This window comes from Spodoptera frugiperda, chromosome 10 (genome assembly GCF_023101765.2).
Source record: "Spodoptera frugiperda isolate SF20-4 chromosome 10, AGI-APGP_CSIRO_Sfru_2.0, whole genome shotgun sequence".
Taxonomy (NCBI): domain Eukaryota; kingdom Metazoa; phylum Arthropoda; class Insecta; order Lepidoptera; family Noctuidae; genus Spodoptera; species Spodoptera frugiperda.
In genome coordinates, this window is record NC_064221.1 from 4,792,341 (window position 1) to 4,815,043 (window position 22,703).

A 22,703-nucleotide genomic window follows, 5' to 3' on the forward strand; every position below is an offset into this window, starting at 1 on the left:
AATTGAAACAAACACAAATTTTATACGATATTTTTATTCGGTGTGTTGTGTAAATAACAAAATAGATAGCAAATAATTATATTTAAAACTAGAGGCATAGCCCTAACTTTTCATGAGTTTTTATATACAGACAAATTATGTAAGTACTTTTATAATTTCTTTATTGTGAGACATTTCGTATAAGTATTTATTTGCAATCCTCTAAAATAACATTTTTAAATACTACTTTTATGAAATGAAAATAATATAAATATGTTTATGAAAATAAAAAAATACGTTTCTAATGTTTTAAAATAATCTACAAGACGGACATTAAAATAAAAATTATCATCATCATCATCATCTACCCTATAATAAGTATGCAATTAATTATTTGAGCAGTTAATTTCTGCATGAACAAGCATAGTGTAGGAGAATCCACGGCCTCTAACCGATTTAATTCCGATTGTAACAAATTCTGAGCCGAGACCGCCGCCTAGTACTTGTGCTACGGGAGAGTTTGCTCCAACCTGGTTTACACTCACTGCTGTAATATTAGTCCCTCTTGCTCCACGAAAAGTTACTTCATGCTCATGAATCAACAAATCAGCAGCTGCAACGTTGTGTACGATCCTGAAAGATACGATATTTTAAACATTATATCATACTATTTTTTTACTTGCCTGCACGGTTGGTGCGGTGGCTGGGTAACCAGCTTCCGCGCAACGTGTAGCGGGTTCGATTCCCGCACGGAGCAATTCTTTGTGTGATCCACAAATTGTTGTTTCGGGTCTGGGTGTCATGTGTATGTGAACTTGTATGCTTGTAAACGCACCCACGACACAGGAGAAAATCCTAGTATGGGGCAACGTTTTATTTAAAACAAAAAAAAAAGAATTTTCTCCTGTATCGACGATGTTTTTACAAATATGTATTTTTTATGGGGCAATGATTGGGAGGTCGTGGCGGCGAAGAGGATTTGGGGGGTTGTGGTGATCACCTCCCAAAACCACTGCTATTCCTGTAAGCCAGGATCTATAGTAGATACAACCACAAAAACACCGGAACATTTAAGTCCGTCGCGTCTCTGGGACATGAACGACTGTCTTAGGTTCCCGCAACGTAGGTAATAAATCAAATTCTTTATTTCAACCAGAAGACCAAAATTTATCAGAAGAAATTATAAGAGAAGAAGAAAATGAAAACGAACGATAGCTGCCACTTCAAATTGCATAAATATGTATATAAAACCATTTTTGAATACGAGGGGAAACTTTTAGGCGCCTAGCTCTTAGTAGAGAAAAAGAAGTGAGCGTGAGATTTTCACCCCTTTAAAACCACCTCGGTGGCCATATTTGTTTAAAAATTACACTTTTACTTACTTAAAAAATATTTGTTCATTGGTAGAACATGGAAACGCTATTAAATGATCGATACTTTTTGTTAAACATTACTCCACATCAGAATGTTCTCCTGTATCGTGGGTGCGTTTACAAATATATATACAGCGTGTAACAAAATACCCATATACATCAAGAAGCACTGATGAATACAGGTTGAATAGAATCTCTACAAAAAGTTTCTTCTCTATCTCTTTAAAAAAATATTGGTACCAAATACTTGGTGTCGCATGATTCTTGATTTAAAATCATACAAACATATCACAACACTACAGGGGTCACTCGCTAATATTACGAAACATTTCTTCTGTAAATCTGATCGCCTAGTACTAGTATCTACCTAATTTTGATGTTCGGTTTCTGGAATTTTATGTATTGGAAAAATTCATAACTTGAGTTCAAAAACCCCTTCCCGTATCGTTTGTTATGTTGTCTAGAAACCGTGCACTTGATATGTGTACCCCTTTTAGTTACACCGTGTATATCGTTTTATAGATCTTACCTAGTCATCTGCCTATCATTAGGACCAACACTTCCCAAGACGAGATTATTTCGAGAAGAATCATCATCTTCTTCTATCATCTCATCGTTTGGTAGATCCAGTTCAGTAACTTTTGGCAAATCTCTTGCATCCAGCTCATTATATTCTGTTACTGCTGTTGGTTCCCGTCTTTTGCTGGTCACTCCTACCGCTAGTAACACGACTACTACAAAGATTTTCATCTGAAATAAATATTATATTTTTGATAAAATTCTTCCTTAATATTGGTGCTGTTTTATTGTCCGGCTGTCTGTTTCTCTGCCAGTCTGTTTGTCTTTAAGTTTAAATCTTTAAAATTACGCAACAGATTCTGATGGGTATTTTTTAATAGATGTAGTGATTCAAAAGAAATATTTGTATGCACCATAACTGCGAATGTTACACGTGTGAGGCTGCTGAAAAAAACTAGTTTGGAATATTTTGATCCTCTAAATTATTTTGTTTCTTAGCCAATAGTCTTCAAGGAATATCTAAATATGCGCATACGTTAATGTTAAAATAATGTGTTTGATGGTTACATACTTTTAACATAGGACCCGTAACATAATTATAAAATATGTATGTAACTGGAGAAAAGTAGATAATATACTTAGTACACAATAAGTTTAGACATAAAAATCAGAACATACATAAAAAATATTTGGTAAACCTACTGTTGCACAATTCTGCATCACCCAATGGTTGACTATTAGGGAATGCCACCGAGCATTAAGTCCGCCATTGTATGTTATAGAAGTGTAAATAAAATAAAGAAAAAACAAAATAAGTATCAAAATATGTAGTTACCTTTAGTCTCCAAAATTAGTAAAGGCACCGTCTACACTTAGATTGTAAATTATAATTATTCACAATAGAATCTCTATTTATATGAAAATACTTGATTGTCACATTGAGATAAGATAACACATCTCTTAGATTATCAACAATCTCTGATTATTATTAATTAACATCTGATTTTAACTGTGATATCCAATATGACATGTAGAGAACACGGTTTGATTTTTTTTGCAAGGTCGATTCGGATTTTGGGATGTATGGACGTTTCTTGATAGACCATAGTCACACTTAGTACGAGTCAACCGTAGTTTATATATAAGTATATTTTATAACGTCAATGCAAAAAAGGCGTCAGCGAGCCGCCCGCCAGGCGCAAGCGAAACAAAGTCGCATCACGCGCATGTACCTCGTGGGCGACGCGCCGTAAGCACGCTGGTAGCTAGCGGCAGCCACAATTCGAAACAACGCCTTACCGGAGTCGGGAAGAGCCGTGCTTATAAAAGATAAGCGTGCACAGGCCCGCATCGTACGCCTTGCACGCACCGTACGCAACTGATTTTAGTTTGTCTTGTATAGAAATTCATACAACTACGTCCACTGATCCGCATCGTATGCACCGCATCATCAGCAATGCCTATATACGATGCGTACTTTATGACGTCATACGGAATGCGGAAATGCGTGCGATGCGTACAAAGCGGGACGCTTAACCTTTAGACTTAACTTTATTACGAGAATTTTAAAACGAATGACTGCATTTCAGCCACAGTTAAATCAAATTATAAATAAACAGAACCACAAGGAAAATATAATTTCGTTTACTATCTAATTCGGTTAAATTAACTTAAAAGATAATAATTGTGTAATTCGATTACCTTACTGTAACAACAGATAGTATGCATTTTATAAATGACCATGATCAAGAGATTGCTATCTCTTTGTAATTAATGCATTTGATCGTGTAAATAATGTTTGAACAGCCTTCCGCATGTGAGTTATGTTTCCTTGTTTTTTTGGGTCTTTTAGTAATAAAATTGTAATTTTACCCCTTTCCTGATGACTGATCACTTTAATTTTGATTTTGGTACACCCACTTAATCTTGATATTCATACAATATAATATAATTACATCTATTTTATCTATTAATCACAAAATTATATCTATTTTATCATAACTATCTTTATTTGTTTATTTTTGAATAAACAACACCCTATCTTATCTTTTATCTTTTTTTTTATAAAAACGTTGCCCCACAGTGGGTGTGTTTACAAACATACAAGTTCACATACACCTATACGTTTCTGGTTTCAAGAATTTTGAATAAATATCGGTTATTAAAATTGGCCTTAGTCTTGGTATTGCTGGGATATAATAAAACCAAAAATGCATGAAGCCTTCGCCGAGGCTTTCCTTAACCATAAAAATAAACTTGATGTTATTTAAGTCAATAGGGGTTTTATTATTGAACTGATGATGATGTTGACGATTTATGATGAATTTCTTAATATTGTACACACACGTATCAAATAAGTAAACGTAAGCCCTACTATACAATATAATAGTAAACAACAAAATTGTTATCTTGTAAAACTCATATCTACTTAATCAATGCATTTTATTTTTATGTAATAAAAGAATAACACCTGATAAAGTAATATTATTTAATAAGTATTGATCTAATCTTTTCTTCCTACATGTATTAAAGCCTATATAAATATTGAATCACTAGAACACGAATCAAAAGGATTTCAGCACGTTTAGGAGCTTAGTTTTGGAGCTACAAAGGTAAGACATTTCACGTTTATTTTGATGTTTATTGTTTGAAAACTTATGAATAGTATAGTTACGGTTTCTCTAGCCTAACTTTTGTATAAGTAAAGAATAGTTTTACACCAATGTTGGTCTATTAGTTATGGGTGCTTGGTACTATCCGCATATTTAGACGTTGCGTCACACTAGAATTGTCTTCTGTGTCGTGCGTGCGTTTACAAACATACAAATTCACATACACATGACACCCAGACTCGAAACAAAAATTTCTGGATCATACAAAAAGTTGCTCCGTGCGGAAAAAAACCGATAATACTCAGTAAAGTATACAAAATCAAATCAATGTTCAATCAAAAAAACATTTTCTACAATTATAACGTTAGAATATTAAGGAAGGAAGGTTTTAACCTATAGGCTATAGAATTACACTACGGTCAATCGGGCCGAGCAGCGGGTACGCGCAGGAGTTTATAAAAAGTACTATAAAAAAGTAACACGATGATTCTTCATTTTTACAGATGCATAGCGTATTTATGATCGTGCTGTTGGTTGGTTGTGTGGCAGTTAGCTACACTACTGCCTTTGAAGATGACTTTACTGATGGAATTGAGACACGTAGAGGACTGTCCTTGGGAAGTATTGGAGGTGATGACAGGCTGTTATCCAAGTAAGACAAGTTTATATAGTATTTTTGTAAGATGCGTGCTATGGATGCGTGCTATGGATGCGTGCTATGGATGTGTGCTATAGATGGCTTCCCTACTAACGATACATCGCACACTAGAGCTGCATATCTTCCTTGCACAGCTACTTTGTGGCGGCGCATCTTCCTAGCACATATTACTCGCATAGTTTAGTATCGGTGGAAACAGTGACAGAGTTTCACAGCTTAGAAAGAAAGAAAGAAAGAAAATACATTTATAAAACCCTTACATATGAAATAGACGTTTTTCAACAAACAACAAAAAAGGAAATTATTTAATATTTCATCATTTCTTCACAGTACCAATCACGCATCTGATGGAGCCGCTTTCGTGGTGCAAACCCAAGAAGTAGTTATACGTCCAGTTTCATATACGAACATCACTGCAATTCAAGTGACTGAAGTAGGAGGCGCCCATAATGCACAAGTGAGTGTCGTTGATGGAGGCATCGGGAAGAATTTCGTCAGACTCAGTTTCCGATCAGAGATTGGACGAGGCTACTCGTATAATGTGAGAATCCATGGTAGAATGGGATGTTAAGGTTTAGAAGTCGGTTGTAAGGGAATTTGGAATTTGTGTTACAGTTACAGAATTCTGATATGTTACAGATTATTATACTTTAGGAGCTAAGTAAGCCTATATAAATAAATCGAGATTCAGATAATGTATTTTGTTAAATTATATTATATATTATATAATGTGTTTGTCAAATTGTGTATTCGGAACATCAATAAAATTATTGAAATACCTTTATTAATAACGATTGGTGTAATTTTTTTCCTTGATGGTAAGGTTACCTATAAATATCAGTGTTTAACCCTAGGTATCGTGAGGGTTAAGCTGGGGTTGAAGAAATTATTACATCCGTGTCATCTTTTTTTGAGTTAATTGATATACAAATACAATCTAACTAACAATGAAGCTATTCTGCTCAATAATAATTATAAATAAAAATGATCTATATCATTGTTACGTTAGCACGTAACAAAACTGAAGACTGTGTTTAAAAGAAATAAAATAAAATATTTTTTATTACAGACAACTTTTACACCGTCCATATTTAAAAAGAAAAAAGAATAACAATATTTACATCGCCCTCTCAATCAAAGACCTCCAAAGCGGGAATGAGAACCTGTTTGATATCGTCTTCAGGATTTCATTATTATTATTTAGTAATTGGTTCAAAGTTAAAGTCGAATTCGAGACGAACTTACTAAGTTATTCAAAAATATTTGAGTGACAAAGATAACTCGCCTCTGATTGGCCAGCGCGAATGAACCAACCAATCAGAGCGCCGAACGTGATCTCGTTTCGATTACAGGTACAGATCACTCATTGGAGTTTTTTTTTATCAGTATTTGGTCAGTTGTACTTAATGATAAACTTCTGATAACGCAATATTGGAGTGTTTTTTTATTAGATAATACAATGTCCAATATCAGTAGTTTGTTGACCAAACAACTTTATCTTAAGGCGGAGCTACTGATAAGGAAGACAAATCAGAGTCGCTTCTATTTGATAACGTCTTATGCAAACAAACCACTTGAGATTTGACGATACTTAGGAGCTTATCTTTTTGTTTGGTAAATAGACTTGCCTATATAGGTAGTGTTATGTGCAATGATAAGGTATCTTATTAGAGGTGGGTGTAGAAATAAGTAAATATTTGTTTACGTAGCTTCATGTAACATCTTTTTGATTGGTGATAATAATATCTTTATTTTATAAGAACAATCATGAGACATACTAGATTAACTAAAATCACTAAAACGTCGCGCCGTCGTTGTCGCGTTTGCGTACGCTGCACATGATAAAGCGAAACTAGTAGAGCTTTTCTCCGTTAATAAAGCCGTGATTTTTACTTAATAATATCTTTTTAAAAGTATCGTGACATGTAACTTAATTAGCTAAATAGAATGGTTTACTAAGGTAAATAAAATGAGAAAAGCTCTACTAGTTTCGAGTCACAAAGGGACTCATGAGGAGTGTGTAGACGCGGCGATGTCGCGTATCCTACTTACAGTCATCGATGTCTTGGTATGACGTCGATGTATATTGTACCCTTAATACGAGTTTATTTTACGTCGAACGAGCTCTGATTGGTTGGTCCATTGGAGCTGGCCAATCACAAGCTGAAATGACGAATTGATTAACAATGCAATAAAAATATCATTTTTGTAATGCCTGGACGATTAATAATACAAAATTCTTCAGCTACAATATTGCTAATTTAAATTAGTAGGAGGTGATATTCTATTTATCAGTCTTCCGATAACGATAGTACTCCAAATAAAAAAATTAGCAACAAGCTTATCATAAATCCTAAATAAATATTATAAAATGTAAGGTTCTCTGTCTTGTATGAACTTATATTATATTCAAATCACTGAACCCTCTTCAATAGCTTGCTATCTGTTATAAAGTTATCAATTATGCTGAACATTCATAAAGCATTTAAAGAATATGAAGATAGTTCATGCAATTGATCAACAGATGGCGCACCCAACAGTCTTTTATTTTTTTATACAAGCTCAGTAATCGCGCGCGGTAGGTATCTAATCAAATTGAATACATAATAATATGTATTGATAACGTTATGTGCGTAACGTTATATGTGGTAGGCCTGCCCGTCAGATATTTAGTATATGACAAGAAAATAGGAAAATAATCCTTGTGTTTTCTATTTTTAGGTTCACAATACAACAACACACTCTGTTTCCAAAACGAACATACAATGAGAGTGCTATGTTATAGCCAGTGTTGCAGATGTTGATTTTATACTTATTTATATTGAATCTTCGTGATCATACCAATACTGCAATTTTCAGGAACTTACCTGTAATCAAAAGAAAAAAGGCAATTAATATATGAAAAAAGGTTGCAAAAATTATTTGATATCTTCATCACTGAAAATAATACTTTTTAACATTATATTGAGGAAAAATATAATTAAAACTCCAGCTAAGCTTTGTTTCAAGCCTTGGAAAAGCAGGAGTAGGAATCAGTAAGAGTCTGATACTCCCTCTAAAGTATAGAGAAGTCATTAGATGATTTTCCCCCTTTAAAAAGACATACTGATGTAACAAGAAAATTGCCTTCAATACCAATAAAACGGCAATTTCCTTGATATTTTCCGTCGCAATAAAACTGTATCGAAACTTGGCAATAGGCCAACGTCTGACAAATCAGGTGCCTTTACTAAGACTTATATTTTTATGTCACAACTAGGTATTTTATAATGTGGAATAATGGAACTTAATTTTCAAGTGTTCTTTTTTAGGGTGCGTAAATCTTACTAGCTACGAACCATCCCGTTCTTACTCCAGGGGCCTTAGTCTGCTATTACAATTGTGTCACAATGGTCGATCATTGAGCAGTGCAAGAGGGATGGAGCTATACAACCTACATAGCTCTGTCCCTCTTGCGCTGCACAGTGATCGACCATTCTGACACAATTTTAATACCAGACTAAGGCCCCTGCTCATCTGGCCTGAGCCCCGGTACCCCAAAAATGGGTTTTATTATGATTTGCATGGATGGTTAATTTAAACATAAGTTTGATTTGATTATAACTTTTGTGACAATACTAAATTAGATTAATGTTATCGACTCCGTAACTGTTTACGAGGAACTCGACTAGTTTATATAATAAGTTTAAATATTATAACAAAATTTAAAAATATCACGTGTTCCAGAAATTTCGAAGATGATTTATTTAAATGAAATCGTGATTAAAGTAAATCGCAATTGCTACTATTTTCTAACAATCTATTAGATAAGCTTTATCACTAATATGAATAGCTACCATTCTACTAACACTTCTATTTAACAGTTTGGCTATTGAGATTAGATTAGTTTAGAGAAACAAACAATATATAATATATTATATTAAGATATACATAATATACTGATAAAGGTAAGTTTCATGATATGACAATAAAATAGTGATTTCTTATTTAGTGGTAAAAATGTATATGATATCATGGTTAATAAGTCAATTGTTATGAATGGTTTAAAGTTAGCAATTACGAATCTTGTTATAAATTCCTTAATAGTACCCCTTTTTTATGGGGGGAAACTCATCTAATGACTTCAACAGCCATGGGTGAAGCGAGAGGGAGTGTGGCCTCTTACTGACCAACCACGCCGTTCCTTCTGATTTGAGCCGGAGCCGCGGTAAACCTGTTAGGAATTGCAGCACCGAGTTATAGCTACGTCGATTTTCAGTTACCTGGTGGTATGGTGGACAGTTCTATGTGCGCCTGCTATGGCTATCATGTCAGCAGACTAACGGCCTGAATGAATCAGCTAATCTTAATCCAAAATTATCATAGTAGACTGTTGACAAATAACAGACAGCAATGTTCTCTGATAAACATTACATCCACAACCTGCAGGAAGGAACTGTTGTCCGGTAGAGTTACGAATCTTGTGTTACGGACCTTCAAACACCCAGCAACTTTTTTTTTGCTACCAGCATATCGCTTTTTAAGCCTACATAAGGCGTGTCGCTGACCTAAGGCGTGCTCCATCGTCGGCCACATCGTTTGCAACCTGTTCACTCGGGACTTGAACGGGCTATTGACATAAGAAAAAATGATTGATGATGATTATGAGAAAAAAGAAAGTTCCAAAGAAATAGTAAGAAACTAAAAAGTCAAAATCAAAAGGAAAACCAAACAACAAAAGTCAGAATGATTTCATAATCGATCGTCGAAACATGACAAAGGAAACACCTGCATGAAATAAATGACCTAACTAATATTAAAAAGATAACGAACCTTTTATGCCATCGTACGTTCCAAATTATCTTTCACATGATAATGAATTAAAAATAGCGATATTTCTTTAGAAATAATTCGTAAGTCCATTCATATCTGGAAAACCCACATAGAAAAAGATAATGTTGATACTGATAATTTGTATTGTCGTAGTATTGTATAAGCAGGTGATTATCTTATAATTTGAATTGTTGTTTTCCTGAAGTTCGTTAATAAAGAGAAACGCTAATTTATATTTTTCTATAGAGGAAACCGATAAGAGAGACGACCAGACGGATTACCTGATGGTAAGCAATCGCCGCGGCCGAAACACCAGAAGCTTTACAAGTGGTTTGCTAGCCTTTTGCGGTTTTTAGCGTTAGGAATTTAAGGGTTGTTTGGGAATCGGGGATTGAGAAGATTAAGAAGAAAGGTAATTGGGCCTCCGATAATTTCATTCACATAGCAAAACACAACGCAAGCGTTGTTTCACGTCGAGTTTCTGTAAGCCCGTGGTATCACTCCGGTCGAGCCGGTCTCTCACACTTAAAAATGATTGTCAATGATGCACAAATTCCATCTCAAGATAATGATTATGGACAAAAATTCAGTGACAATTCTAAATTAGTTGCGAATAGGCCCAGATACGCTTGGGAAAACCAAAATGAGGTAAGTATGTATCACAGGCGTTATGTCAGTACACTTTTATAATATTTGAGGAAAAGATAGCACTAAAACAAAAGATAAAATTAAGTAATCATATCTTCAAATGTTAATGTAAATATTCCGTTGACACCGTCTTCATCGATAGCCTATAATCTGGAGATTTCGTTATGAGTCAGTTGATCGAAGAGATACTAATTTTATGAATTGTCATTAATACTGTTTTATCTGATAATAGTAGCGATGAATCAGCTTTGTTGTTTTGTTGTGTACTATAATTGAAACCGATAATCATGCTAATGACGTGTGAAGAATGAATGGAAGACTCTACTTTGACTTTATGTGAAGTTAACAAAATGGCATGTTGAAAAGCTTAAAGTTAAGTGTCATAGAATAGAATACTCATAATATTTCAGCGCAGGCGTCGTAAGAGTTGACTAAGACTACACAGTAGCGTTTCCAGATAAATTTTACTCTTTTATAAACTGAGATCTCAAGCCCTTATAAATAAAATTAACTTTTAAAATGTGTAGTTGGACCCAGTATTGACCCTTGGGGTACTCCTTGCGGTAGATCCTGTTCCGTTCCTACGTTACTTCTGAAGCTTACTCTTGTGGTCATTTCGATCAAATAGTTCCCGATCATCTTTACGATGTGGTTAATCATTTAAATCTTCATATCCACAATGCTGACGACGAAAATTAAATGAAAGTTATTAAATCATATATTGTTTTCGATAAGCAATTCTATGAAATTAATTGTGGGTTGTTTTTCATGACTCAGTAGTGATAACAGCAATCTTATCGTCTCTTTTTTACTATAAATACTACATCTTGCAACTTTCAACATTATACTCACAACGCCTTCTGAAGAAGCAACAGTGGGAATTTTCTCAACAGAAATCAAAATGGTAAGTTGACTTTACAGCTTTTAATTTTAATTATTTTTCCATAATTACCTTTTACTAAAACATGCTAGTAGAAAAAAGACCATCTATGAAATTATCCTCATTATTTTGTTTTCCAATTTCAGATGAAGAGCCTGATTCTGGTTGCGGTGCTCGCCGCCCTAACTATCTGCAATGACGCAGCTAGTCTTCAAAACCCTGCCTTCAGGGCTAACCTGTACCAGGGAGCCATCAGACCCGGAGACAGACTGCTTCACAGGTATGCATTAATTTCTTTAAAATGAACTTTAAATGTTTTACCTATGTGTTCACTGTTTATTAATCTATTTATGGTTTAAAGTAGTTTTTCTTAAAATTGCAACTGAGAATTTATTTAGATTTTCTTACTCCTTGCAGCAACTACTACTACAAAAATCCCATCACCAACGCTGTGCAGTACCAGGACATCACCTACCGTGGCAACGCCAGCACCAGGATCTCCTACATCCAAGCCACTGAGGTCGGCTACACACAGTGGGGTATCCCATCCCTCAGGGCTGGTGGTGTCAACTTCAACCACGCTACCATCAGGCTGACTTCCCAAAGAGGCTACGGCTACTACTACCGTGTTGAGATCTGGGGTCGTTAAGACAACCACCGATAGAACGATAGACAACAATGATGGATTAACGATATGAAATTAGTATTATAAGCGGGTATTATTGTGTATATAAGAAAATAAGCTAGTCTGACAAAGCTCTCATTTTAATAAAATTATGTTATGCTAAACTTATTTTTGTTTTTTTAACATTTTCAGGCTACCTATTTATTTATATTAGGTAGTTAGAGAGATCCCCACACACAGTCAAGACGATGAAGATATTCCATAAAATTTATCTTATTACATCCATAATCTATAATTGGCCACCAAAGGCCTCATTTCGCATGGAAAAGATTTGAGCATTAATCGGCACGCTTGCGCAATGCTGGTTCACAATTTCAAACTCATAATTAGAAACTATAAGTGTTCCTTACTATAATCCTTGTTTGTCAGAGTGTATAAATAATCTTAGAAAGTACATAAAACTCAGAAAAGTCAGAATGGTACTTGTCGTTGGTGCCGAAACCTTTTTCGTCTTCTCATGAAACGGGGTGTTCTACGCCTCCGGGCCACCATGACATAAAAACTAACAAATAATGACTGACTCATAAATAATAAGAATTATCCATCGTAATAGAGAGCTGTGCATATTATATACAACTTTTCTCATTTATAGGCTGATGATGATGATCATTATGATTAGACTGTCTTTGAATTTTGCACCCTAACAGGGTCTATAATCTGAAGTAGCTCTAAGCCCCTTAAAATATCTTTGTTAACATTATGAAATCTATATATTAATACAATGCAAAAACTTTCGGAACCTTTTTACGAAAATTGCGCGGACGTAGGAGCATAAAATTTGGTACACTTATAGTTTATGTCTAGGAGAAGTGAAAAATGCTAATATTTTTCAAAAATAATGCTTATAAAGTACATTAAATCAATAAATAAAACATTACACACACTACTATGCATAGCATCGTATTTGACAAAATGTCAAAATTGACAGACATTGCGATTAATTCTCACGTCTCATATGAAAAGAGGTTTCTCATTGAAGGAGATTTGGTTATTCATGATCCGCCGGAATATATTAATTTGAATTTCACAAAACTAATAGCAATCTATACATATAATAAAATCGTAGAAAAGTGCTGTCTGTACATTGAAAATAAAAATAAAAAAAATAGCAGGGGTTATTGTTAATGTCGAACCCAAAAATGTAATTAACTTTTTTTTGTCTGTTTGTCTGTTTGTCTGTTTGTCTGTTTGTCTGTTTGTCCTGTTTGTCTGTTTGTCTGTTTGTCTGTTTGTCTGTTTGTCTGTTTGTCTGTTTGTCTGTTTGTCTGTTTGTCTGTTTGTCTGTTTGTCTGTTTGTCTGTTTGTCTGTTTGTCTGTTTGTCTGTTTGTCTGTTTGTCTGTTTTTCTGTTTGTCTGTTTGTCTGTTTGTCTGTGCGCGCTAATCTCAGAAAATCCGAGTTGGATGCGGTTTTCACGAAATAATGCTTAAATTTACATTTAGTGTTTGTTTCATGTCAATCGGTTCATAAATAAAAAAGTTATGTCAAATTAAAGAATCACGTCGAACATTCTATGCTTATACCATTAATCTCCGCAACTATTTGACGGATTTGGTTGAAATTTGGTACAGATATAGTTTAGAACCTTAGAAAGGACATAGATATATTTTTATTTCAAAAATCAAAAAATAAAAATAAGAAATAAATTATTTATAAATAATTCTATGTCGATCGTTACACGACTTCGGTTCATGTTATTAATTCATCGAAAAAAAGTAAATAAATAGTAAAAAGGTATGAAAAAAAAATATCAATATAATAAAACATTTAGTACAAAGAAAATGCTCTAACGGAGTATAAATAATTCTATGTCGATCGTTACACGACTTCGGTTCATGTTATTGTTTTAATTCATCGTAAATAAATAGTAAAAAGGTATGAAAAAAATTATCAATATATAATTAAACTTTTAGTACAAAGAAAATGCCCGAACGGAGTATAAATAAATAATCCAAGTTGTCTTTATCCTCGATCGAAATAGATCGCGCTATGGTTTCGTTACATTCATTTGGTTGGGTATCGGCCGAGCGCTTCGGTACTATCGTAGAAAAAGTGTATTATCAGTCGTATGATTATTTGTCTGTAGTGGTCCTGCTGTTTCGTATTTCTAAATTGGTTTCGTTGTATTTGTCAATTAATAAGTTTATTTGTTGGGTTTTCCTGGTTTTTTGGTTAAACTATTTAACATAGGTTTAGTTTGATATCGATTATTAGTAGTTACTGTAGTTAGTTTTTTTAATAAAATTGTAAGTCTAATTTATAAATTAATTAGATTAGATTCATTTAAGTCGTTTCTTTTAAATTATTTAGTTCAAGCTTGGTTATTATAGCATAGAGGATAGGTTGTAATATAGTTTCTTTTTTAATTGTTATAAATTCATTCGTAGCTTTCTTTAGGTTTAAGTTAGTTTAAGTCCGTTTTTAAACTATTTTTTCAATGCCCTAAGTGATGTATACATCTATTAAATTCAAACGCAGAGCTCATTATGTTGATTTTTGAAGAGTTCCCTGGAATATCTTCCACATCTCATTTTTGAAGAGATACCGCGAGATCGGGAACTATTAAAACCAAAAATTTGCCGGAAGTCACTATTCCACGCGAACGAAGCCGCGGGCAAAAGCTAGTTAGTTAAATAAAAATTATCCTTGAACGTATGGAAAGTGGTATTGTATATGAATATGAATATGAATTTTAGTTGAGTACCTTTGAAATTATTTTTAAAACCTTACCATATCAGACAAGAGCATATCCTATTACTGACCTCAAATTCTATTCTATGATGAGATCACATTCATGGCTAGGCTCATTCTGTATTCTATATATGGATATTATATAGCCGCGATGTATACCTATGTATATTATACTGGAGGACCAGTAAATAATGCGCCATTCAGTGAGGAGTGATATGTATTCAGATATATTCAGCGAAATTGTACTCTTTCGCAAATACCGAAAAATAATTACTTTGACACACGTCTTTTGGCATATCTCAGTAAAAAACTTTTCTAAGTAAGTTTCACATATCAAACTATTTCTATTTATTGGTAGGCCTATATATATCAGGACTAAAATAGTTTTTCGGAAAAACTACTTCTTATGTCAGATTTCATAGAACAATTTTCTTGTCACTCAACTTTAATTTACAGCAGCAAATAAATATTGTATATGGCAGTTTTGTATAACACGCGTAACACCTACCTCTTTTAATGGTCATTTTGGAAAGGTATAATAATAGTACATTCTTATTACAAAACCAGGAAAAAAAGCTATTCTAGAAAAAGGAGAGGCGATTTTGTTGTTTTGTTGCGTACTATTATCGAAACCGATAATCATGCTAGGGACGTGTTAAGAATGAATGGAAGACTTTACTTTGTCTCTATGTGAAGTTAACAAAATGGCACGTTAAAAAGCTTACAGTTGGTTGAATATACATAGTCATAATGACGTCCCAATTAACTTAAATAAAAAAAATTCTAAGAGCCTCTGTGAGTTGGCTTCGGCTCCTCGTACGCCTTCCAAAGGTCCGGGAATCCGTAGTCTTGTGAAAGGAAAAGAACATACTCATAATATTTCAACGCAGGCATCGGAAGAGTTGACTAAGACTGAACAACAGTGTTTCTAAATAAATTTTACTCTTTTCTAAATTGAGATCTACAGCGCTTGTAAATAAAATTCACTTTTAAAATGTGTACATAGTTGGACCCAGTATAGACCCTTGGGGTACTCCTTGCGGTAGATCCTGTTCCGTTAGTTCTGAAGCTAACACTTATGGTTATTTTTATCATCATTGAAATCTTCATAATATCTACAAAGAGGACTTTCCAAAATTAAATGATAGTGAGTAAATCATATGTTGATAGTGTATTTCGATAAGCAATGCTTTGAAATTAATTGTAGGATGTTTTTCATGACTCAGTAGTGATAACAGCAATCTTATCGTCTCTTTTTTTACTATAAATACTACATCTTGCAACTTTCAACATTATACTCACAACGCCTTCTGAAGAAGCAACAGTGGGAATTTTCTCAACAGAAATCAAAATGGTAAGTTGACTTTACAGCTTTTAATTTAAATTATTTTTCCATAATTACCTTTTAATAAAACATGCTACTAGAAAAAAGACCATCCATGAAATTATCCTCATTATTTTTATTATTTGCCAATTTCAGATGAAGAGCCTGATTCTGGTTGCGGTGCTCGCCGCCCTAACTATCTGCAATGACGCAGCTAGTCTTCAAAACCCTGCCTTCAGGGCTAACCTGTACCAGGGAGCCATCAGGCCCGGAGACAGACTGCTTCACAGGTATGCATTAATTTCTTTAAAATGAACTTTAACTTTTTTGCTAACGTGTTCACTGTTTATTAATCTGGGTATGGTTTAAAGTATTTTTTCTTAAAATTGCAATTGCTTAACTGAGAATGTATTTAGATCTTCTTACTTTTTTGCAGCAACTACTACTACAAAAATCCCATCACCAACGCTGTGCAGTACCAGGACATCACCTACCGTGGCAACGCCAGCACCAGGATCTCCTACATCCAAGCCACTGAGGTCGGCTACACACAGTGGGGTATCCCATCCCTCAGGGCTGGTGGTGTCAACTTCAACCACGCTACCATCAGGCTGACTTCCCAAAGAGGCTACGGCTACTACTACCGTGTTGAGATCTGGGGTCGTTAAGACAACCACCGATAGAACGATACGGACAATAGACAACAAAGATGGATTAACGACATGAAATTAGTATTATAAGCGGGTATTATTGTGTATATAAGAAAATAAGCAAGTCTGACAAAGCTCTCATTTTAATAAAATTATGTTATGCTAAACTTATTTTTGATTTTTTCTTTCCTATACATTTTCTGGCTACCTACATAGTTATATAAGTAAGTAAAAGATATCCACATAATTATTAGTATTTATATTTTGAGTATGTTTTAAAACCCTACCCTTTCAGATGAAAGCATGATTAAAAATCTAATGACTTCTTGTGCAATTTGTGTACTATTTATAGAAGGTACTCGTGATGTCTCGGTAGTTTTGTTATTTAGAAATCACGACAATTATTGTCCCTTAGTTGACCTTGGCTGCAATTCTATGATGAGATCACATTCACGGCTAGGCTATGAATATTATATATATGAATATTATACATCCGCAGATATATACATAATATATTCAGGATTGTATTATAATGTGATAATAGAATGGCTGAGTAAATTTTATCGCCATGGCTTTTTGCAGTGCACGAACGGTGATAGCCTTATATTCAGATAATAAGATAAAAAATCAGCGAAATTTTTACAGCTATCCAAATTTTCAATTGGGGGTTCAACCCCTCATATTGTTTTTTTCGGAAATATCAAAGAATTCACCCCTATCTTGTATACCTTTTTCACTTGACACACGTCTTTTAGAATATCTCAGTGAAAAATCTAGTTTTTTAGTAAGTTTCACGTATCAAACTATTTGTGGATAAATAATCTATTAATTGATAGGCCTTTATGTATGAGGAATAAAATAGTTTTTTCGAAAAACTATTTGTTGTGTCAGGTTTCGTAGAACCTAAATTAGTTCGACTCTCTCGTTAAAAAAATTTGCACGGATGATGCTGGAAATGGATGGTCCGTATTTCTAGAGCACAGATGGTGACTTTTTCAAATTAGAAGATGTTTGGTCTTTGCAAGAAGATATTGAAGGGGTCAGGGGACTCTGCCTTCCTAGCAAGCGTAAAACACCTTGATAGGAGAGGAAAACCCAAAAGTAAACAAAATATAACAAAAGGTATTAAAATAAAATAGTAACAAAATTCACTTACTAGTGCGTACTTTTACAAGCTATTTACGAGAGGATGCCTTCGGCAAATTAAATACATCTAAACTTTTTGTTTTATGGAACACGCCAGTAATCGAGCAGACGTATTACCTGATGGTAAGCAATCGCCGCCGCCCATGGACACTTGAAACACCAGAGGCGTTACAAGTGCGTTGCCGGCTTTTTGGGAGTTAGGAATTTAAGAGTAGTTGTTCGGGAATCGGGGATGGGGAAGATTGGGAAGGGGGGAATTGGGCCTCCGGTAACCTCACTCACACAACGAAACACAACGCAAGCGTTGTTTTACGTCGGTTTTCTGTGAGTCTGTGGTATCACTCCGGTCGAGCCGGCCCATTCGTGGCGAACTTTCAAATTTGTCAATGTAAATACGAGTAATGTGAAGGTATAATAAATCTCCCGATCGATTTGGATCTGGGCTGTCAAGCTAGATTAGCCTACTATGCAGGAGATATTATATTGCACAAGTGTGTGCACTCTCTGTACCGTCAGTCTCTGAACACGATGGGACGGCAGACTGAGGAAGAGGGAGAGAGGTCAGACGCAGGACTAACGGCTTTACGTGCTTTCGAACGGCGATGGAACACCGCTAGACTTTTTGATTCCGGGCTATTAATGGCAATTTTATTCAGAAAATGCCATTATCACTTTTGTTGGTCGGCGCGGTAGTCTCGAGTGGCTTATAAGTAAGCGTGCTCGATCGATTCATAAAAGTTTCGATTTCGATCACGGTAGCCAGTCTGTCTAACTAGACTAGGCTACTACGCAGGAGATATTATAGTATGTGCGCAAACACAGGTGCACTCTATGTTCCCTCACTCTCTCACATTACTGAAACGTATTAAAAATATGAATACTAATAATTATGTGGATCTCTCTAACCAGCTGATATAACTATATAGGTAGCCAGAAGTTGAAAAAATAAAAATGAAAAAATAAGTTTAGCAATGCATAAATTTTATTACATAAAGGACTCTTTAAGATTCACTTTATTTTCTTATGTACACAATAATACCCGCTTTATTACCGATTTCATGCCATTAAGTCATTATGGTGGTCTATCGTCCAGATTGTCGTATTAGTGGTTGTCTTAACGACCCCAGATCTCAACACGGTAGTAGTAGCCGTAGCCTCTTTGGGAAGTCAGCCTGATGGTAGCGTGGTTGAAGTTGACACCACCAGCCCTGAGGGATGGGATACCCCACTGTGTGTAGCCGACCTCAGTGGCTTGGATGTAGGAGATCCTGGTGCTGGCGTTGCCACGGTAGGTGATGTCCTGGTACTGCACAGCGTTGGTGATGGGATTTTTGTAGTAGTAGTTGCTGCAAAGAAGTAAGAAGATCTAAATAAATTCTCCGTAAAGCAATTGCAATTTTAAGAAAAAGTACTTTAAATCATACCCAGATTTATAAGCAGTGAACATGTAGGTAAAAAAAGTTCAATTAAAAAAAATCAAAGCATACCTGTGCAGCAGTCTGTCTCCGGGCCTGATGGCTCCCTGGTACAGGTTAGCCCTGAAGGCAGGGCTTTCAAGACTAGCTGCGTCATTGCAGACAGCTAGGGCGGCGAGCACCGCAACCAGAATCAGGCTCTTCATCTTAAATTAGGTGAAAAAAAGTTATTGAGAATAATGTCACATAGTCCTATTTATTTTAAAATGAAAGACTTTTAAATAAATAAATTAAAATTAAAAGCTGAAACACTACTAACCATTTTGATGTGTTCACTGTTGCTTCCTCAGAAGGCGATGTGAGTACAATGCTGACTGTTGTTGGACATAGTATTTATAGTTTAAAGAATAGTGATAAGACTGTTATTATCATCGTGAAAAACCAGCCGTACATTGAATTTCGTAGAACGTCTTATCTAATTAATACAAAGGAATATATTTTAATTAATTAGGTGCCTTCAGGACTTTTTATTCGATATTTTGAAGTAATAGAAATATCGGCACTATACGGCCTACTACCACTCGCGCCTTAAGGTACGATGCGTGCGATACGTAAAATGTGGGCCTGTTGACGCTTACCTTTAATCTTCTGAGGCGCAGAGTGTACAGTCAGCCAAGCTATTTAGTATTATATTGGTAAAAAAAATATTATTGATTGAGTACGGATATAATTTTTTGTTCTTTCTTCATAAAAAAAATATCTTACTTATGGTGTATACAAAGACGGCGTTGCTTTTCCCGCCGTCATACCTAGGAAATTTGGAAGAGTCACCAGAGACGGGGAAGATTTCTAGTTGCACTCCGTATTACTCTATAATACTTTTGCTATATACTTTTTACCATTTAAAAAACTATAGAATCATTCTTGAGTCGAAAAAGATTTAACTAAAATTTTGGATTATGCTTTAAGCTTTGCTACGTCAGAGAACGTTTTTTTTTGTTGAAGTTACCTCAGACAACAATCTGTGACTTCTTTAGCGTTGGGCGAGGCGAGTCTTTTAATTTCAGACTCATAGCTGACTAAAAACGCACCCTGTTCCTACTCCTGCTTATTCGAGCATGGAGCTTAAAGGTAATATCAGATATGGCAGTCCGTATGATTAGACCTCAGACAAGTGCTGCAGTGTTTTTAGAACCATAATGTCACATCAATATTCGTAACTCATAGATTTTGTACTTTTTATGCAATTTAGCCTAACTTAAGTAAAATCAGAGTGACTAATCGTAGGTATTACATAAAATTAAAGGTAATATCAGATATGAATATTATGATTATCTATATATTTAGTGCTTCTGTTTTCCTCAACCATAATCCACATAATATTATGATAATTGTAAGACCGGTGCAAAGCCTGAAAAGGTTATAATGAAACCACTAGGAACATAAAATTTTGTAATACTAGCCTAACTTAAGCTTTTTTATGGGGAGAAAATCATCCAATGACTTCTCCCACCTTGAGCGAGGCGATATGGGTGTTAAAGATCGTTGGCCCAAGTATTGAGCCTTGGGGTACTCCTTATGATATATGCTATTCCGTTCGAAATTAGCTATGAAGCTAGAGCTTAGTACGAGTTTGTTTTACGTTCAACGAGATTGAAACCGGAGCGCGTACGGTGCTCTGATTGGTTAATTCAGTAGCGCCGGCCAATCAGAGCGCCGAACAGATGGTCTAGTTTCGTTTTCGTTCAATTTTAAAGCAAACTCGTACAAAGGGTACTTGTAGGCTTTTTCGCGCAGAAATTTAGAGATCGGTTTCATTATGTTGTTAGTCTTTAATATCTTCTGGGTCGCAGTCCTAAAGATAACTACCTAGTTAATTAAAATAGATACATTAATTGATAGTAATTTGATAAGATGTTCTATGAAATTAAGTGTGTAGCTGTGTTTTCGCGATGATAATAACAATCTTATCATTTTTTTACCTATAAATATTGTATCTTGGAGCAATCAGCTTTATACTCACATCGTCTTCTGGGGAAGCAACAGTGAACATATCAAAATGGTTAGTTGACTTTTAATTTTAACTTTTGTTTTTATTTTATTACTTTGTCAGTTCACCTTACCTCAGTATATTAAGCTCTAATAACGTAACCTCATCAAATATCATTTATTTCTCTGTTCTCCCAAAGAAAAGAAAATTTTGTTGTGTAGTAGATATCACTTTTAGTGATAACGCCACCTTTGTACACTATATTTTGTAGTTTATTTTATCATATTGTGTGTATCTATCTCTTATCTTTTTTATTATACTATTTTAAAAGGATCCATTCCTTTATTATGTTGTTCTAATTAACATTTGATTTTCACCAATTTCAGATGAAAAGCCTGATTCTGGTTGCGGTGCTCGCCGCCCTAACTATCTGCAATGACGCAGCTAGTCTTCAAAACGGTGCCTTCAGGGCTAACATGTACCAGGGAGCCATCAGGCCCGGCGACAGAATACTCCACAGGTATACATCTATTTCTTTAAAATGAACTCTATTTCTTTTCACTTACTGTTCACTGTTCATTAATCTGGGTGTGATTTACAACATTTTGTTTCGGGATCGCAATGACATTACTAAATACTAAATTTTTCTCTCTACTTTCGTCTGATGCTAAATTAACATTTTGTTCTTTACAGCAACTACTACACCAAAGGACCCATTCCTAACGCTGTGCAGTACCAGGACATCACCTACCGTGGCAACGCCAGCACCAGGATCTCCTACATCCAAGTCACTGAGGTCGGCTACACCCAGTGGGGCATCCCATCCCTCAGGGCTGGTGGTGTCAACTTCAACCACGCTACCATCAGGCTGACTTCCCAAAGAGGCTACGGCTACTACTACCGTGTTGAGATCTGGGGTCGTTAAGACAACCATTAATATGATGATCTGGACGATAGACAACCAAAAATAAAGCGGGTATTATTATGTACGTAAGAAAATAAAATAAGTGAATGTAAATAAGTTCTCATTGTAATAAAAATATTTATTACCAAACTTACTTTTGGAGTTTACTTTTAAAATGTTTGTTTATTTGAAAAGCAGCATCAGAGTGATTTTCTACCAGAGATGTGATATGCTACATTGCTATAAATGCGTTTGGTATTCACCAATTACATATATTCATAGGTACATATCGCTTAGCACTGGTGGAAACGGGTTCAACAAATGTTTTTTATATGGAAAGATGCGTGCTTTGGATGTATGCCATAGATGGTCGCGAGTGGTGTAGCAATGTGCAGAGCAGACCACCTACAGCCTGCCC

General features: G+C 35.0%; 5 protein-coding genes across 5 annotated transcripts; 3 read left to right on the forward strand and 2 right to left on the reverse strand.

Moving 5' to 3' along the window:
* Positions 1-186: 186 nt before the first annotated feature.
* Positions 187-2,825, reverse strand: LOC118277150 (uncharacterized). Its single transcript, XM_035595857.2, has 3 exons — positions 2,707-2,825; positions 1,882-2,102; positions 187-612 (listed from the first exon to the last, which is right to left on the reverse strand). Exons 2-3 carry the CDS (start codon positions 2,100-2,102, stop codon positions 366-368), a joined length of 468 nt encoding a protein of 155 aa, XP_035451750.2. The 5' UTR covers positions 2,707-2,825; the 3' UTR covers positions 187-365.
* Positions 2,826-4,392: 1,567 nt separating this feature from the next.
* LOC118277174 (uncharacterized) lies at positions 4,393-5,836 on the forward strand. Its single transcript, XM_035595888.2, has 3 exons — positions 4,393-4,483; positions 4,987-5,135; positions 5,472-5,836. Exons 2-3 carry the CDS (start codon positions 4,987-4,989, stop codon positions 5,710-5,712), a joined length of 390 nt encoding a protein of 129 aa, XP_035451781.2. The 5' UTR covers positions 4,393-4,483; the 3' UTR covers positions 5,713-5,836.
* A 5,550-nt stretch (positions 5,837-11,386) lies between these two features.
* On the forward strand, positions 11,387-12,274 carry LOC118277181 (uncharacterized). The gene is made up of 3 exons (XM_035595895.2): positions 11,387-11,505; positions 11,628-11,761; positions 11,899-12,274. The coding sequence occupies exons 1-3, from the start codon at positions 11,503-11,505 to the stop codon at positions 12,128-12,130; spliced, it is 369 nt and encodes a 122-aa protein (XP_035451788.2). The 5' UTR covers positions 11,387-11,502; the 3' UTR covers positions 12,131-12,274.
* A 3,788-nt stretch (positions 12,275-16,062) lies between these two features.
* On the forward strand, positions 16,063-22,439 carry LOC118277180 (uncharacterized). The gene is made up of 7 exons (XM_035595891.2): positions 16,063-16,210; positions 16,337-16,470; positions 16,617-16,846; positions 19,104-19,264; positions 21,331-21,453; positions 21,768-21,901; positions 22,075-22,439. Exons 1-7 carry the CDS (start codon positions 16,208-16,210, stop codon positions 22,304-22,306), a joined length of 1,017 nt encoding a protein of 338 aa, XP_035451784.2. The 5' UTR covers positions 16,063-16,207; the 3' UTR covers positions 22,307-22,439.
* Positions 18,941-19,877, reverse strand: LOC118277179 (uncharacterized). Its single transcript, XM_035595893.2, has 3 exons — positions 19,711-19,877; positions 19,464-19,597; positions 18,941-19,322 (listed from the first exon to the last, which is right to left on the reverse strand). The coding sequence occupies exons 1-3, from the start codon at positions 19,711-19,713 to the stop codon at positions 19,091-19,093; spliced, it is 369 nt and encodes a 122-aa protein (XP_035451786.1). The 5' UTR covers positions 19,714-19,877; the 3' UTR covers positions 18,941-19,090.
* Positions 22,440-22,703: the final 264 nt, after the last annotated feature.